The 19,903-nt window shown below is 39.0% G+C and overlaps 1 protein-coding gene across 1 annotated transcript in view; it reads left to right on the top strand.

Annotated features, from left to right (window-relative positions):
- Positions 1-19,903, top strand: part of CDK17 (cyclin dependent kinase 17) — a 168,033-nt gene that overhangs the window by 104,478 nt on the left and 43,652 nt on the right. Inside the window, exon 4 of the mRNA XM_075933731.2 lies at positions 5,996-6,129. Within this exon, the coding sequence (XP_075789846.1) occupies positions 5,996-6,129 (134 nt within the window). The remainder of the gene's footprint in view (positions 1-5,995; positions 6,130-19,903) is intronic.

Here is a 19,903-nt window from a genome sequence, read left to right as displayed (position 1 = left end):
TTTTATATAGAGGCAATAAGATATTTTCTGTCTTATTCTCTATCCCCTTTTAAATAATTCCTAACATTCTATTTGCTTTTTTGACTGCCACTGCACATTGAGTGAATGTTTTCAGAGAACTATCCACAATGACTCCAAGGTCTCTCTTGAATAATTGTAGCTAAATTAGTCCCATCATAGTGTATGTATAGCTGGGATTATTTTTTCCAACGTGCATTACTTTACATTTATCAACATAACATTTCATTTGCCATTTTGTTGCCCAATCACTTAGTTTTGTGAGATCTTTTTGAAGCTCTTCTCAGTTTGCTTTGGTCTTAACTATCTTGAGCAGTTTGGTATCATCTGCAAATTTTCTCATCTCACTGTTTACCCCTTTCTCTAGATGATTTATAAATAAATTAAATAGGATTGGTCTCAGAACAGACCCTTGGGGGACCCCACTAGTTATCTCTTTCCACTCTGAAAACTTACCATTCATTCCTACCCTTTGTTTCCTGTCTTTTAACCAGTTATCAATCCATGAAAAGACCTTCCCTCTTATCCCATAACAACTTACTTAAGAGCCATTGGTGAGAAAGTTTGTCAAAGACTTTCTGGAAATTTAAGTACACAATATCATAGAACAATAGAATCATAGAGCTGGAAGAGACCTCAGGAGGTCATCAAGTCCAGCCCCCTGCTGAAGGCAGGACCAATCCTAACTAAATCAACCCAGCCAGGGCTTTGTCATCCCGAGACTTAAACTCCTTTAGGGGTGGAGATTCCACCACCTCCCTAGGTAACCCATTCCTGTGCTTCACCACCCTCCTAGTGAAATAGTTTTTCCTAATATCCAACCTAGACCTCCCCCACTGTAACTTGAGAACATTGCTCCTTGTTCTGCCATCTGGCACTACTGTGAACAGCCTTTCTCCATCCTCTTTGGAACCTCTCTTCAGGAAGTTGAAGGCTGTTATCAAATCCTCCCTCGCTCTCTTCTCTTCTCTTCTCTTCTCTTCTCTTCTCTTCTCTTCTCTTCTCTTCTCTTCTCTTCTCTTCTCTTCTCTTCTCTTCTCTTCTCTTCTCTTCTCTTCTCTTCTCTTCTCTTCTCTTCTCTTCTCTTCTCTTCTCTTCTCTTCTCTTCTCTTCTCTTCTCTTCTCTTCTCTTCTCTTCTCCAGACTAAACAAACCCAAATCCCTCAGTGTCTCCTCATAGGTCATGCGCTCTAGCCCCCTAATCATTTTGGTCACCCTCTGCTGGACCCTCTCCAATGCGTCCAGATCCTTTCTGTAGTAGGGGGCCCAGAACTGGACACAATATTCCAGATGTGGCCTCACCAGAGCCAAATAAAGGGGAATAATCACTTATTTGGATCTTCTGGCAATGCTCGACCGAATACACCCTAATATGCCATTCACCTTCTTGGCTACCAGGGCACACTGTTGACTCATATCCAACGTCTCATCTACTGTAATCCCCAGGTCCTTTTCTGCTGAACTGCTACTTAACCATTCAGTCCTCAGCCTGTAACAATGTCTACTGGATCCCCTTTCTCTACATGTCTGTTGACCCCTTCAAAGAACTCAAGTAGATTAATAAAGCATGATTTCCCTTTACATAAACCATGCTGACTTCCCCCAATAAATTATGTTCATCTATGTGTCTGACAATTTTATTCTGTACTATAGTTTCAACTAATTGCCCGGTACTGACATTAGACTTACCAGTCTGTAATTGCCAGGATCATGTCTAGAGCCCTTTTTAAATATTGGCATCACGTTAGCTATCTTCCAGTCATTAGGTACAGAAGCCGATTTAAAGGATTGGCTACAAACCACAGTTAATAGTTCTGCAATTTCACATTTGAGTTCTTTCAGAACTTTTGGATGAATGCCATCTGGTCCCAGTAACTTGTTACTGTTAGTTAATCAGTTTGTTCCAAAACCACCTTTAATGACACCTCGATCTGGGACAATTCCTCCCATTTGTCACCTAAAAAGAATGGCTCGATTTTGGGAATCTCCCCAATATCCTCAGCCATGAAGACTGAATTAAAGAATTCATTCAACTTCTCCACAATTATTTTATCTTCTTTGAATATTCTTTTAGCATCATGATCGTCCAAGGGCCCCATTGGTTGTTTAGCAGGCTTCCTGCTTCTGATGTACTTAAAAAATATTTTGCTATTACGTTTTGAGTTTTTGACTAGCTGTTCTTCAAACTCCTTTTTGGCTATTCTTATTATATTTTTACACTTAATTTGACAAAGTTTAAGCTGCTTTCTATTTTCCTCACTAAGATTTGACTTCAACTTTTTAGAAGATGTCTTTTTATCTCTCACTGCTTCTTTTACTTGGTTGTTAAGCCATGGTGGCACTTTTTTGGTTCTCTTACTGAGTTTTTTAATTTGGGGAATATATTTAAGTTGGAGCTCTATTATGGTATCTTTGAAAAGTTTCCATGCAGCTTGCAGACCTTTTGTCACTGTACCTTTAATTTCTGTTTATCTAACTTCCTCATTTTTGTGTAGTTCCCCTTTCTGAAATTAAATGAATTAACCTTCCACAAAACTGGCCTACCAAGTGAAATGGGAAAGTTTTTTCCATTAGACGGCGGAGTGAAGTATCTCTACGGAATATGCTCCCATGAAGTCAGTGTGCAACTACCTGCTGCAACTCCAGCACGAAAGCCTGGCACACTCCTCCATTAAAGTCATATTGTGGCCATCTCCACGTTCCATGGTCTGGTTCAAGGGCAGACAGTATTTCAGCACAACATGATGGTGGGGTACCTGTGGGGTCTTGAGTGACTCTATCCACAGGTGCAGAATCCTGACCCTCAGTGGGATCTAAACCTAGTTCTCTCCTGGCTCACTGGGCCATCATTCAAGCCAGTTGGAGGCTGCTCCCTCTTACCTTCGTTTTGGAAGGTGGCATTTTTTGGTTGCGGTGACATTGGCAAGATGTATTTTGGAAATCTGGGCCTTAGATTCAGAGGCCTAGTACACTATTTTCTTCAAAAACAAGGTTCATCCATGGCCCCTCCTGGCCTTCCAACTGAAAGTTGTCTCCTCCTCCTACATGAACCCAGACATCTTACCTGTGTTATGTCCCAAATAGGACTGCCCCAGAACGCTGCTCTTTGGCTTCTTATAAGCCCTTTCCTAATTGACCTGGGCTCTGTGCAGGCTCCCTCCAGTCTGCTTTAACCTCTTCCCTGCAGGAGTGGGGAAGCCGCCTCACTACACCCTCCAATTCTCTTTTAAGAACATAAGAATGGCCATTCTGGGTCAGACCAAAAGTCCATCTAGCCCAGTGCCCTGTCTTCCAAAAGTGGCCAATGGTAGGTGCCCCAGAGGGCATTAACAGAACAGGTAATCATCAAGTGATCCATCCCCTGTTGCCCATTCCCAGCTTCTGACACGCAGAGGCTATGCACACCATTCCTACCTATTCTGATTAATACCTATTTATGGACCTATCCTCCCTGAATTTATCTAGTTCTTTTTTTAACCCTGTTAAAGTCTTGATCTTCTGGCAAGGAATTCCACGGGTTGACTGTGCATTGTGTGAACAAGTACTTCCTTTAGTTTGTTTTAAATCTGCTACCTATTAATTTCGTTTGATGATCCCTAGCTCTTTTGGTATGCGAGCAAATACATAATGTTTCCTTATCTACTTTCTCAACACCAGTCATGATTTTTTAGACCTCTATCATATCCCCTCTTAGCATCCTCCTTTCTAATTTGAAAAGTCCCAGTTTTATCAATCTCTCCTCATATGGCACACTCTCTTGAGTGATAATAGCTTATTTAGTACCCATCACTTTAGAAGTATAATTGGGCTTATGTTTTCCAACATGCATTACTTTGCATTTATCAGAATTAAAATTCATCTGCTGATTTGTTGCCCAATCACCTAGTTTTGTGAGATCCTTTTGAAGCTCTTCAGTGTGCTGTGGACTTAATTATCTTGAACAGTTTAGCATCATCTGTAGGTTTTGCCACTCCACTGTTTATCCCTTTCTCTAGATCATTTATAAATATGTTTAATAGGATTAGTCCCAGTATGGACCTCTGCAAGACACCGCTATTTACCTCTCTCCATTCTGAAAACTGATCATTTATCCCTACCCTTTGTTTCCTGTCTTTTAACCAGTTATCAATCCATGAGAGGACCTTCCCTCTTATCCCATGATAGCTTACCTTGCTTAAGAGCCTTTGGTGAGGGACCTTATCAAAGTCCTGCTGGAAATCTATAAGTATATTGTATCCACTGGATCCCCCCATCCACATTTTTGTTGACGCCCTCAAACTATTCTAACAGATTAGTGAGGCATGATTTCCCTTTACCGAAACCATGCTGACTTTTCCCCCAACACATTATGTTCATATCTGTGTCTGATAATTCTGTTCTTTACTATAGTTTCTATCAATTTACCCAGTGCAAAAGTTGGACTTACTGGTCTGTAATTGCCAGCATCACCTCTAGAGCCCTTTTTGAAAATTGGTATCACAATATCTATCTCCAGTTATTTGGTACAGAAGCTGATTTAAGAAATAGGTTATAAACCACAATTAATAGTTCCACAGTTTTACATTTGAGTTCTTTTAGAACACTTGGGTGAATGCCATCTGGTCCTGTTGACTTGTTATTGTTAAGTTTATCAGTTTGTTCTAATGACTCATAGACTTTAAGGTCAGAAGGGACCATTATGATCATTTAGTCTGACCCCCTTCACAGTGCAGGCCACAAAATCTCACCCACTCCTCCTAGAATAACAGTTTCCTCAGATTTGTCTCCTAAAAAGAATGGCTCAGGTTTGGGAATCTCCCTAACTGCACCTACGAAGACCAATGGAAAGAATGTATTTGTACTCTGAGGGAAATGTGTTCTCAGTTTATCACTCTTGATGTGTTTTGTTCCTAGAATGAAAGAGGATGCCTCTCTATCTTTTGAGCCACATGCTTTATTGGATTGTTTGTTCCCTAAGATTCATTTGGGCATAGGCATTTTTGCTATAGGTTTTGAGGCAGTGGTGGGCTACAAGATCCTTTTCCAGGCTCAGTGTCCTGTTGACCTTCAGACGGAAGCTGCTGCTCTCTTTCTACTCTGAGTAGATATCCCTCCCTCTTCTGTCTGCCAGCAAAGGCATTATGAACTTCTTTGGGGTTTTTTGCCTCATTTCCCTGCTGGAGCTGAGCATTTTTGGCTTGGAAGATATAGCCATGGTTTCCATATCTTTTTTTCTTTTAGTGATTTTTTTTCAGCCATGGCTAAGCCAAAAGCTTGAGACACAAACATTTTATTATTTTACATACAAGTTACACACATCATGAAAATAAGCAGTCCATAAAGTAAATTCCCCAAGTGAATCAATTTCAGTTCCTCTATTCAAAGAAATACATAATTACATCAAATTCTTGGCAAAGTCCATTCATTCATCTGAAATCTGTGTTAGATACCTGAACGGAACTGGCCTGATCTTTTCAGAGATTGAATACATGAAGCTCCCATGCTTGGCAACTCTGAAAATGAGGCCATGTGTTTTTGTTTTTTTCTCTCACTTTCTAAGTATGGGTTTATATGCCGTAGGAATCACATTTTCTAGCTAATTAAGTGTCAGATCTTTCTCTGAACTCCCAGGATTTCCCTAGAAAATGGAATTTGAGAACTGAGGGAATAGTATTACAGGAGCATGGGATGGGACTGAAACTGTGTCAGTCATGAATAGCATGTGGTATGGAACATGGATAGCACGTGGTGGGTGCTATCACAGCCTAAGTGAGAAACATAATGGACAAGAATACAATTTATGCATGTGTGGTATATAAGGAAAGTATTTTTAAAACTTTATTTTTTGTTATTTGGAGCCATAAAAATAGAATAGTGAGAATAGTATTGTGATAGTGAGTCTTTAGGTCTGACATAAAGCAGTACATAATAAAGATTGTAATGCTTCTCCACATGTATAAGATTTTTTTGGAAGAATGATTGATTTTCTTTCCTTTAGATATAGTTCATGAAAATCTGAAAATGGGATCAGATGGTGAAAGTGACCAAGCTTCTGGAACATCGTCTGATGAAGTCCAATCTCCTACAGGTGTTTGCCTAAGGAACCGGATACACAGACGGATCTCTATGGAGGTAATCAGTTTTCCCATAAGGACTCAGTAATTTAACAAGAGACTTGGGGATTGTTTAAATTGCTTTATATAACTGCTTGTCTTCCTGCCAGTTTTGTTTTAAAGCAGATGTTTATAGTCAACATATGAATTTTTATGATAATAATAGTCATGGCATTAGTTTTTCTTCCTTTGTGTCAGTCTTGGAAACTGAGTAGATATCACTGACCATGTTTATAACTTATCCAGTACAAAAATTTAAATATTGTTTTTTAAGAGCATTTGATTCTTAAAAACGAGAGAATCCATTAGCAGGCTGTCTTGGATACTATATGCTAGACATTCAGTGTATGATTAGTCTTTAAACTACTGGGTAATCACATGTGAGAGGCTTTGCAGTATGTACAGGCATTTTAGAAGGAATTGAAGTATTGGGAAACAAATGAAGAAAATGTGACCTTTAGATTCTGAGAGAGTTGCTTTATGTGTTCACATAGATTATTTCATATGTCACTGCTCAGGCTCTTTCATATAACATTGCTTTCTAATCCATGTGAAAATTCAGAAAGTAAACACAATAGGGATATTCCTCACTGCGTCAGCCTTTTTCATTCTTCCTGTTTTTTCGTGTATGGAACTTTACAGGATAGTAAACAAAAGGAGGAAAAAGTGCTTTATGAATAACTGTGCACATAATTTCCTTTATTTATGAGACTCATTATGAATGCTAACCACCCTTGTACTTGCTTTGTTGCCCTTTCCCCAGGCAAAAGATACAGAATTTTTCACTTTTTTGTATTAAGTATAATAGTTTTGATTATAATAATGTAATTTTGGCTGGAATATGTAAAGTTGTTTGGCTTCCTTATAGAAATCTATTATTGGGGGTTTTAATCCCAATTTTTAAGTGTAATATAAAATGCAGGTGTTTGGAAAATATTGTTGGCTTACACTGAGTTTGTATATCAAAAATAAGTACTGCAAGGTATTTTGTGCTTGTATAATTCAAAAGTTGCACTGATTAATGAACTAATCATCATTTCCTTCATGGATGGGGTTATTTTGTCTTAAAAATCCTTAATGCCTTTGTTGTTGTTAGTATTTATGAGCTAAATTTAGGCTCAGTCCAAACCCATTGAGGAGAAACAATTAACTTAGGCCTGGTCTGTATTAAAAAATTAAGCTGACTTCAGTTTGTTGCTCATGGGTGTAAACCATGAACACCTGAATGGTGTCGTTTAGCCAAGCTGACTCCTACTGTAGACAGCACTAGGGTGATGGAAGCATTCTTCCATCAACCTAGGTACCATCTCTTGAAGAAGTGGATTATCTGTACTGACTGGTAAACCTCTCCCATCGATATAGGTAGTGTTTATACCAATGCTCCCTCTAATCTTTTCCATTAATGTGCAGAATCATTTTTATGTGCACGGAGTCATGTGTAAATGTGCACCACCAGTAGAAATAAAAAACCTAGCTGTGGACCCTTTGCTAATCAGCTGGGCAGCATTTGAATCTTTCCTGAGTGGCCGCACAAGTGCACACCTTACGGGGAACACTGATCTACACTGCAGCACTAGAGTGGCACAACTGCATTGGTTCAGCTATGCCATTGTGGCATTTGAAATGTGTACAAACCCTCAGAGAGGTTGGGATCAGATCCATTGTGCTTTGAATCAAGTAGAACACAAAATAAGAACATTTGCATAAGAATTTACATGTAGAAGACATTAGACACATAAGTTGGGTGAGGTAATATCTTTCATTGGACCAACTTCTGTTTCTCAGAGAGAGAAGCTCGTTAACTATTTCCCAGACATGAAGAAGAGTTCTGTGTATGCTTGCAAGTTTGTCTCTCACCAATAGAAGTCAGTCCAATAAAAGATATTACCTCACCCATCTTGTGTTCTCTCATATCCTGGGAGTGACACAGGTATACTCATGTGAAAGACAAGACATGCTCAGGAAATCTGGTGTAGGAGGTGGGTTTATTTAAGGTTTATTAGTCCTATTATTCTTTCTTTTATTTCCTGTTTTCTCCCAAAAAAAATTAAATAGGAATTTCCTATATGTACTCTGCACTTCAACTGAGTTTTCACCACATTCTTTTTTAGTTGAATCTCCCTCCCCTCACTGCAAACCTTTTAATTAAAAAAATACCATTTAATAACTTTTAGCTTGTACAACTGTAATATTACATTGTCTTAGAAACTTTAAAAAATATTTTTCCTTTCAGATTGCCAGCTCCATCTGACAAGCATTCATTTCTTTATTTTCTCCCAATTCCAAGTATTTGTTTCTAATGCAGCTGAAATTAACATGATGTGGTTTATTTCTTTGTTGCCTGGCTCCATCAGAGAGGTCAGTATAGTTAAGGCAACAATTTCTATGCATCCTGTGAACCAGGCTTTCCTCCTACAATGTTATAGTAATGACATAGTGGTTTTTAAAGATACGTTTTTTAGAGTAACCTTTTGTAACTGTCTGTTAAAGAACAGCTGCTGAATTTTAACAGTGATTTTAGTGCTGACTTTCCTTGATTTTTGTGAGTGAATGTCAGATGCTTATGTTTTAAATTTACTTGTTAAGTAATATTTGGAAGAGGAGTAGTTTTTTACCTCGTGTTTATTCAGTGCCTAGCAGAAGGGAAACCATCTAGGCTATTCTAACAATTGTAATGGAAATTGAAATAAACACTCCCATGCAGGAAAACTTTCTACTAAAAAGTTCCATTGGTGTGATTTTTTTGGTCTTGTTTTGTTGTTGTTGCTATTTGACCTCTGACAAGCTTGTAATAAAGATTTGTAATTTCAGTAACAAATCTTGCTTGTGTGAGCATTTTCCAATGAAGGGATTCTTCATATCCATAAACGGAATAGGATTTGACCTCTGAAGTTTACTCATTTGATTCAGTGCCAGGAGAAAGGAAAGGGATGCCCTTATCTGTGTTAGCAGTTGTATTCTTGTAGATTGACCTGCACCTCTTTACTATGCCTGTAGGTACTGCAAATTGAATTTGATTTATATTTGATAACTAGAACAGATTGTCAGAGACAATCAGCACAATTGATAACTATTGCAAATTGTATTCATATGGTCACAATATGGTTTACATAAATATGTTTAAGAAAATATAAGCTGGTGTTTCGCTCCTCTCTGCTCTTTCTAATGAAATTTGAACTTAGTATTCTCAAACTGATCACACTTTTCTGTTTTTTGTGGTTGATATAGTATGTAGTTGTAATATGGTACATGGGCTTTCATATACATAACCTTGTTAGTTTCTGTGTACCAAATAGACAAAAGCAGTTCTAGTTCCTTAAAGTAACTAATCATCTAAGGTAGGGATGTCAATGAGTAATCAACTATACAATTAACCAATTAATTTCTTCCCCTCCTTGCTGCCTTGGGGGGGATAGGAGCTGGTGCTGTGGGGGGATCTGCTTAAAAGCCCAATTTCTTCCCTCCCCCCCGCCCAGCACCAGCTCTGCTGTGCCACCTGCCCTCCCCTATGCTGCTGCCTTTGATAGACTACTCTGTGGGATGCAAAGCAGCCTCTGTCGTCAACAGGGAAGTTGGGCCAGCTGCGGACAAAGGCTGCTTCGTGGCAGCCTCCTCTGCCCCCCACCTCCCTGCGCTGCTGCCTCTGGAAGGGAATGCATAATGTTATATTACAATCTTAGATCTCAGAGAGCAAAATCTGGTCGAATAAAAGTTCACAATGGCCAGCCTCAAAATCAGTATGTCTCCATTCTCTAAAAGGAAGTTGTCATGTGCTAATAAGTAGGCTGTGGAATTTCCATTGCTGAAAGCTTTTAAAAACAAGTTAGATAAACATCTGTCAAGGATGTTCTAGATTTACTTGGTCCTGCCTCAGCACAATAGACTAGACCTCAGCACAATAGACCTCTCATGGTGCCTTCCAGCTAAGGATGTTAAGAGGCGGATAATTCCCTAATCATGTAATTGATACATTTTTTTTCGAGTGCACGTTTAGTCAATAAGGGAAGGCTTCCTCGGTCCTGGTTGGTGCCGAATCCAGGACCTACCCCATGGAGCCTCTGTAGTAGGAGTTGGTCTGCCTGCACACCTAGCTCTTGATACATTTAAACTGCAGAGACGCAGTGGGAGTAGCTTCTGGACCTAGTGTTAGCCAGGATTGCTCAGTCCCAGCTCGCACCAGGTCCAGCAACCTGCCTGTGGGACCTGGGACCTCCTGCGGACAGAGGCTGCTACCGGAGCAGCCTCTATTTGCAGCAGCTGGGACTGGCCATGAGGCAGCTGCCGGAGCAGCCTTTGCCTGCAGTCAGCCCAGGCCACCGCGGACAGGGGCTGCTTCACCGTAGCCTCTCCTGCCCACTCCCCACACTTCTGCCTCTGATATAGAGGCAGCAAGGTTGGGGGAAGTGAGTAGTCGACTCGACTACTTATTTATATCCCTACTTCCAGCCATACATTTCTGTGATTTCCTTGAGTGCAAGTAACAAAGGGATTACCATATTGCATCTAGAGAATAGATGACCCATAGGCATCTTTGATCCTGTGACAGTCAAGGGACATTTTTCAATTAGCAATGACCTACTCAAATGAAATGCCTGTTAGCCTCATGGAAACTTTTAATAAATACCATAACAGAATTAATATATTCACCAGATATTTAAAAAAATGCCACTATTGCTTTTAAACAATAGAGTAAATGGTTAAAAATAATGTGTCCTTTAAAAATTGGAAGTCAGGTCCTACTTAGAAAGATAAAAAAGAGCATGAACTTTAGCAAGTCAAGTGTAAAAGTATAATTAGGCAAGCTAAAAAAAATGAAGAGAAACTAGCAAAACACACGCATTAACAGCAATATTTTTTAAAGTGCATCAGAAGTAGGAAGCGTGCCATACAATCAGTGGAGCCACTGGACGATTGAGGTGCTAAAGAAGCACTTAAGGAAGAAAATGCTATTGCAGAGAACTGACAAGAATTCTTTGTATTGGTCTTCACTGCAGAGGATGTGAGGGACAGTCTCGCTCCCGAGCCATTCTTTCTAGATAACATCTGAGAAATCACCCAGTTTGAGTTGTCAGCAGAAAATGCTTTGGACCAAATTGATAAATTAAATATAAATGGGTCACCAGAACCATATGGTATTCAGCCAAGAGTTCTGAAGGAACTCAGATATGAAATTGCCAAACTACTAACTGTGGTATTTATGCTGTCACTTAAATCAGCCTCGTACCACATGACTGGAGGATAGTGAATGTAATGCTTTTTTTAACACAGGCTCCAGAAGCTAACATAGTAATTACAGTCTGGTATTCCTAACTTCATTACCAGGGAAATAAATTGAAACAATAGTAAAGAACAGAATTACGGACACACAAATTAAGACAATTTGTTGAGAGAGATTAGTGAAACATGTTGATTCTATTAGAATGTTTTGAGGGGCTCAATAAATAATTGAGCTAGGCTGATCTAGTGATCTAGTACACTTGGATTTTCAGAAAGCCTTTGACAAGGTCCTTTCCCAAAGACTCTAAAGCAGAATTAAGCAGTCATGGGATAGGACAGGAAACAAAAGATAGATGTAAACTGTCAGTTTTCAGAATAGAGAGAGGTAAATAGTGGGGTCCCCTTGAGATCTGTATATGCAGTTCAGCATATTCATAAATGATCTGGAAAAAGGGGTAAACAATGAAGTGGAAAAGTTTGCAGGCAGTGTAAAATTATTTGAAGATACCCAACTTCAAAGTTGACCACAAAGAGTTACAAAAGAATCTCACAAAACTTGATGACAGGACAACAAAATGGGAGATAAAATTCAACATTGATAAAGTAAATTGTGATGGAAAACATAATCCCATTTTAACATACAAAATAAGAGGGTCTAAATTAGCTGTTTCCGCTAAAGAATGGGATCTTGGAGTCATTATGAATACAATCCATGCATCTGATGAAGTGGTTTTAAATCTGTTGGTCTTTAAGGTACCATAGGACTCCTCATTGTTTTTGAAGATTCTGAATAGTACAGCTATCCCTCTGAAACTTGTTATTGTGAATAGTTCTCTGAAAATATCAGCTCAAGTGCAATGGCAATCAAAAAAGCTACCAATGTTAGGAACAGTTAAAAAAGGAATAAATAATAAATCAGTAATTATCGTAACGTCTTTATATGCACAGTACAACCACAACTTGACTATTTTTCAGTTCTGGTTGCTTCATCTTAAAAAAAAAAAAAGTATTAGAATTGGAAAAAGTACAAAGTAGGGTGTGACGGACCGGGCCGTGTCTGGGCACAGCTGAGGGCGTCCGCTCAGGGCGAATTACTCGAATCCGGGGCTTCTTACAGCCCCCGACTGGCGACCTTTCCACGCAGGCCACAAACCAGTCCCACAGAGCGCTTCAGCTGCCTGCCTGAAGCCTCCCGAGCAAAACCCCTCCGACACCCCAACAATATCCGTGCCCCAGATGGCCCCGGGCCTCATACACAGGTGGGGGGTCCTCGCACCCAATCCCACCTACCCCGAACAAGTTCTGTCCGGTTCCAAGAAACCAGCCACAGATCCCTGGTCAATTTACCCTCTGGACCTTACCCACAAATCATGCTGGGCCAATCCTTTAGAATCTATATCTAAGGGTTTATTATTACAAGAAAGAAAAGCATGAGAGTAAGGTTATTAAAGTACAGTACGTTACATGCACCGAATCTCCCAGTTCTCGATGCAGGCTCTAGCAGAGATGTTGCAGCTGCTGGTTTAAAAGTTCTTATTGCACATCCTGAGATCAGGATGGGTTCACAGGTCTTCCGGGCTCTTCAATCCCTGCAGTGCTGCCTCTGGGATGAAGTGCTGAGCTGAGAACAAAATGGCATCGACCGTATGGCCTCTTTATAGCTCCTTCCTCGCCTCTTCTGGTCTCAGCCGGTCACCTGGTCCTCAGCCTCTCTCTGCTGGCAGCTCTTGGGTCTCTGCCCTCCTGCTTTAGGTGTGTCTTTGGGCCATCAAGGGCCATTGTTCCACGGGGCTTCACTACTCAGCCTGTCCATAGCAATGCTCAACCACATTCACAGAACTATTCAGCTTCCACACAGATTACAGATTCCTACCTACACACACAGACATTATACACTCACATAAATAGCGTACATAAGATCAACAAACAATAATCTCCCATTCAATACCCCACATGGCTCCCCCCACACCAATTTCTGGGGCCAACACCCCCACCTAGGGGTGCAGCAGCGATCTGGCTGCTTCCCTCCAATTCAGCAACGTGACATAGGGCAACAAAAATTACTGGATGTATGGAACAGCTTCCATCCGAGGAAAGGTTACAAAGACCAGGATTATTATGCATCTTGGGAAAAGTGATGACTAGGGGATATATGATGCAGGTCTATAAAGTTATGAATGGTGTGGAGAAGTGAATAAGGAAGCCTGAAGAGTAATCAAACTTCTGTCCCTAGCAACCCATTTTTCGCTAAATTTTTGCAAGAGTAAGTGTAGTCTCATCCAAGATTTCTCTCCAAGATTATGTGGAAAATCCTATTTAAGAATTCTGTCATCCTTTCAACATTTGTTACACCCACATTTCCGTAACATTCCGTCCCCCATATATTCAGTGCTTTTGCTTTTGTTTGATGACTAGAGGCCAAGGGACGATCACTAGTGTTTTTGTTTTTCATTTGATTCTAACACTTTAGGCAAAGTCATTATTATAAGAATCATTATCTAAATAGGGTGTCTTGAAAGCCTGTCACTTGGTTGTGACCTGACTGACCTGAGACTAGGAAGCTATCTGAAAGATTCAGGACAAAGCTGCAATGTCAGCCTTCCCTTTCAAACATAGATATCTGCAAAGAAGCTCCATGATTATTGATCTACACAACATATAAAGTTTATATTTAGATGGAACCTGCAGGAGGGAATACTATTTTAGACTTGGTATTCCAGAACTCAAAAATTCAGTGAGATTAGACTAGGAATGTTAATTATCAGTTATTTTACTAGTCGATGGAATTTCCATTGACTAGTTGATAGGCACTTCCGCATATCTCCTTTGAAATGTACAAGAACCTCTAATGGTGCTCTTGTACATTTCAAAGGAGGAATGTGGAACTCCCCGTGCAGTCCAGGGCCAGCAGGAAGTCCCGCTGACTCCGGGCTGCACTTGGGCGTGCCAGCTTTGAAATGTACAAGAGTCCCAAGCAGGAGCTCTTGTGCATTTCAAAGTGGAAGCGCAGCATGGAGCTCAGGGTCAGCTGGGGACTCCCCAGCTGATCCCAGGCTCCACAGGGCATTTCAGCGAAAGCTGGGATCAGCTGGGGTCTCCTCAGCTGACTGTGGGTTCCGTGCAGCATTTTCCTAGAACCCGGTGTCAGTTGGGGACTCCCCAGCTGCTCCCAAGTTCTGCGGAAATGCCATGCGAAGCCCAGAATCAGCTGGGGAGTCCCCAGCTAAGCCCAGACTCCATGCAGCGCTGCCGCCTTGAAACTGCCTTAGCGTTTCAAAGGGGCAGTGCCGCATAGCTGATCTTAGGCTCAGTTGTGTAGTGCTGACCTTTTGAAATGCCCAGGCGGCATTCAAAGGGCAGCACTGCACAGCTGAGCTGAGGATCAGCTGTGTGGCACTGCCCCTTTGAACACCACCTTGTGTTTCAAAGCGGCTGTGCCACACAGCTGAGCTGGGATCAGCTGTGCAGTGCTGCCACTTTGAAGTACTCGCTTTTCCCCCTCCCCTTAGCTGCCTCTGTCTGATAGAGGCAGCAAGGAGAGCGGGGGAATTGACTTGTCAACTAGGACTGACTAGTGCTTAACACCCTTAGATCAGACTCTCCCATCCCACAGAAATTTTCTTGTATTTTGAGGAGTTCCATGTTTTCAGTTGGCCAAGTGGCCAATTTTGCGCAAGAATTTCCCTCTGTTTCTGCCATCTTGAATGTTGTGTTTGATATTGTACATAGTGTTGTTGTAGCTGTCTTGGTACCAGGATACTAGAAAGACATGATGGATAAGGTAATAGCTTTTATTGGCTAATTCTGTTGGTGAGCGAGACAAGCGATTGAGCTTACACAGAAACTCAAAGAGCCCTGTGTTTAAATTTGGAATAATAAACATTAATATTATATACGTATACATACTTCAGACTGTTGAAATTGGCCTTCTTGTTGCAGTTTTACTCTGTTTTCTTTTGGGACATCCATTGAGTTTCTGGCTTACCAGGAATGACAGTTTTGCCTAGAAGAGAAGAAAGATTCATTTACCTTGTAATTCCTTTAGGATTTTCACTTTCCCATCCCACCTGCCTTTAGTGTTTTGTGTGTTTTGTGTTTTATTTCAATAAAGTCTTGTTTTAATTTTTTTTCTCTGAAGCAAATTTTATCTTATGCTGAACATCTTGCTTTATCTTTTTTCGGATCCTCGCTTCCCACACAAAGGAATTGATTAGAATATTCTAGGGATTGCATTTAATGCCTGGCTTGTTTTTTACCGTGCTCCTACTGCCTTCCTTGAGGCAAAAACCTTCAGCTTGATTTTTCATGATAAGAGCCTAATACCTGAATTTGAGAGAATCTTGCAAGATGATGTAGTCAGAAACAGAACTACATTTGTTTTCATTTTCTTTGCATTCCTTTGCATGGAGAGTAAGCTCCATGAAGTTACTAAATTACAAAATAATAAAAACCAGTCCATAGCATCCATCAAAACTATTCTGGGCACAATTTACAGTAGAGGTTTAATGTAATTGCACATTTTTAACCTTAAACTGATATTTTTAGTTGATTTTTTTTTATTGCCTACATTTTAGCAGAATCCTGGAGTTTTCAAAATTATTTTAATATAGTGTACTGCATAAATGTTTCCTCTGATTAAAGGCTTAGATGATCATTGAATTAATTGCGGGAGATGATACTTATAGAATGCAGCTTCTGAATGACTGTTATAAGCAGTTCCAGTCATATAACTCCATTACACAATATAGCTAGCAAATATCCATTATTCCATATCCATGAAGGAAAGGGAAGAATCTTTCTTTCTTACCGAAAAAATGTGAAAGCAGAGTTGATATTGTGTGCCTCAGCTAATTGGACTTAAAAATCTTTTTAAACATTTTATGAAAAAGTCATTAAAATACATATTTTTGGCCATTCATATGAAATTTGTTCACAAGATTAATGGGGAAGAGTTTTAATTTTGAGATTTTTAAATGTTGTATATAAATATTATTTGAGTGCTGATGCTGTGGTAGTTTTGTTTAAAGGTTTTCCCTGTGTCTAAACAATTCAGAGAGAGAGAGAGAGCATTCTGAGTTAGTGTTTGATTATACTACTTACGTGGCCACAGTTCCTTGAGATGTTGAAGGTAACACCTTCTTAAATTATTTGCAGTGAAACCTTTGCTTTATTGATAGCTGCTAGCAAACAATAAAAAATAAAACTTTTGGTTCTTAATGCTACAGTAGCACCTCAGTGTTACAGATGCCACGGCCATGAAATTTATTTGCAATTCTAAAATATTTGTAACTCTGAACAAAATGTTAGGGTGCTTTCAAAAGCTTACAGCTGAACATTGATTTAATAGAGCTTTGAAACTTTACTGTGCAGAATTAAAATGCTGCTTTTAACCATATTGATTTTAATGAAACAAGCATAGAAATAGTTTGTTTACTTTGTTGAATCTTTTTTAAACTTTCCCTTTTTCAGAAATTATGTTTAACATAGTACTATACTGTATTGGCTTTTTTTTTTAGCCGGAGGGGGAAACTCTGCTGCCCTCAGATTGTGTATTTCCAGTTCTAAAATGTGACGTGATTGACCGGTCAGTTCATAACTCTGGTGCTTGTAACTGTGAAGTCAGATAACTCTCTATCAATATTGCCTGGAAATAGTTTGACTGTCTTCTCCTAATATCCCCGCTTCCAGAAGCCAATAAAAAAAACCAGTATATACTGCTTTTTATATTTACAGAGGAGCAACAGTTTTTATGTTCAGTTGGTCACTCTTAATTTCATTTTCTGCTAAGGAATGGTGTATGGACTGTAAGGCATGTGAGAAAATTTCTGAAAAACTTGTTCATTAACATGTATGTGAAAATCAGAAGTCATCATTTAAATAATTAAAGCATTCAACATGTCTGATTCTTTAGGCTCTACTTCACAAAAGCACCCTTATTCAGGAAGGGCACCTTAGCACATTCTTGAACGTAATACTTTCTTGAACTGTGGTCATAGTTTGTTAGGCTGGTTTAAGAATCATTCAAGTGTACCTGCATTGATTTGTATGGTAATGATCATTCGTGGTTTTTTTTTTTAAATTTCTAATGAGATTTAATTCAGAAATTACAGTAAAATCTTAAGAAAATAACCAAATATGTGAGGTCCATACCACGTATTTGAATTATTTAATAATTACCATGTTTTTTAAGGAGCTTAGAATACAACTTTTATTTATTTTATTCCATTGAATAGAACATTCAGCAGTTGAATTTAATTTTGCTATTGCTATCAGCGAAGTGAAGTCTCATATGAGGTCTAAAACAATCATTTGTAAACCAGTCTGTGTAGGAGAAGAATTCATTTCCTATATGATGGAAGTGTTAGTCACTACCTTTAGTAGGGAGTGTCCCTGACTTGGGAGGATATTGTAGTCAGCCAATGCAATTTGATTCATGTTTCACCATTTCCTTTAGTCTGTGGTTAGATAAGCATTGCATAGTTACTAATTAGGTTTTTTTTTTAAATTTGGCTTTTTAAAAATTAGAAAAATACTACTCTCCTGTGGATTTTTTTGCCATTCTGATGTGGAAGTATTATCTAGATGTTAGCCACTTTCAGATCCCTTTTAATGAGAATGTACTGGTCATATTTTCATTGCCTTCCCGTATCCCAGATATTTGTTATGCTTTGAAATTATTATTTGTATTACAATAATGCATAGAAGACCAATAGGAACAACTTGCATAGACAGCCCTCCCAAGATATTAAACCATTGTAATCAACTAAAATACCTGTTTGACAAAGTTTTTATAATAAAAAACAAAAACACACAAACAAAAAAACCTGTTAAGATTGCACATTGTCTGGAATTAATAGTTTTTTTGTATATGTAGATTTTGGTTTCTCATTTCAAGACTGAAAAAAGTACTTCTTTTAGAGCATTAAAATCATGAAAAAAATCCGTAAATCTATTCACGCTGTTAGTCTTTTCTCCTAACTTTGCTATAGGCAAAACTTGCTGTATGTCAGGTTTCTTTAGATAATGCATTTGGCTGTAACTGTGCCAACTCTGTCATGTTACAAAAATGCAGTGAAATTTGATAAGGCAGCCTTCAAAAACAATTCCGTTTCATATAGCATCATAGCAAAGAATAGAAATATATGTATGCATTATTCTGCATCAGCATCTCATCTCTCATTTGTACAATATTTTTCATTTGTTATTTTGCTTCCAGTCTCCATAATGTTGAACAGTATATAGTGTATTGTGTCCGTTTTTATTTGTAAATTGTAGTTGGTGTGTGTAAATGTGTACAGTACAAATAACCAGGCTTTTAAGGTTAGCTTGGACAAATTATTATATGTTTTGTTTGATCTCATGACGTGTTTTTAGTGGGGGAAAAAACCACTATTAGTTATTACTGAACAGCTTGGGGCTGAAGCTGACATGTTGTCTTGCTGATACTAGCTAAAACTAGTGAGATGGCTGATTCAGGCTGATACTAACACCCACAAGAGAACAAATCCATTTTCGTTTGACCTATTGTGGATTACTCGGGCAATCATACTGACATATATGGGCTTGAAAATACAATTCTTTTTCTTAGTGGAGAAGTAAGAAACCTTCTTCCTGAAATGTGAACATGGCATTTCATGGTCTGTGCCAACATGCACTACAGAGAAGGGTTCTATTAGTAATGATTTGCAAAATAAGTACCGTATCTGTCTGATTACTGTATACAACCGAGAGCCCCAAACTGTAAGAATTGGGACACTAATTACCAATTAAAGTCTAAATAAATCTCTTTGATGTCTGAAACCAGATAGTTTTCGATGTTAGGCATTTTCTTCCATTAACTTTTGCCTCATACTTGGTCTTTCTGTGCTGCTTTTATTTTCACCTCTTGTTACCTCTGTTACCGGAAGATGAGTGTAGTTATTTTAAAACTCCAGTTGTGAGTGTACGCATAGGAGGCACAAAGGAAAGGAGCAGTTCTGAAGAAATACTGTCAGTCTAATCATTGAGAAATTGGACAGCATTGGCAACCTAGTGTCTCAGAGAAAGGATTATTCATTGTTTCCCTCTGCCACCATTCTAACAGCAAGCAAAAATTTGCAAGCTGGCACATTGGTAGAGGACAAAAATGAAAGTAGGCTGGCTTTTCATTTCTCCCCTTCCTACTTGAGATGCTGCATATTGTGACATAGTGGGAGTTGCAGTCAGGAATTCTATAACAAATCCTTCCATGGGTCATTGTGGTTTCTTTTGTCATCCTCTCTTGCTCTGAACAGCAGAAGCTGGTCCATTAAAAGATTATTATCTCATCCCTTGTCTCTCTAATATGAGACAATTGAGATTCAGAATAACTGAATGATATGACTAGAGAGAGAACATAAGGTGGGAGAGCCAGAAAGGATGAGGTTTTTTCCTTTCCTTTTTCTAACTTGTTTGAATCTATAGGAGCTGTATTTTTTATTTTGCATCACTAGAATGCTGAACTTAAATCATCACTGCAGCTATTCCAAGTAGGATCAAAACAAGTTTTTTTCAGCTTCATTCTAGGAATATTAGCAAGTAGTCACCTAACAAATAAG

The sequence above is a fragment of the Pelodiscus sinensis genome, chromosome 1 (assembly GCF_052426305.1).
Source record: "Pelodiscus sinensis isolate ZL-2025 chromosome 1, ASM5242630v1, whole genome shotgun sequence".
NCBI lineage: Eukaryota > Metazoa > Chordata > Testudines > Trionychidae > Pelodiscus > Pelodiscus sinensis.
The sequence above is the reverse complement of the archived record's forward strand: the minus strand, read 5'-3'. Positions and strand labels throughout refer to the sequence as shown.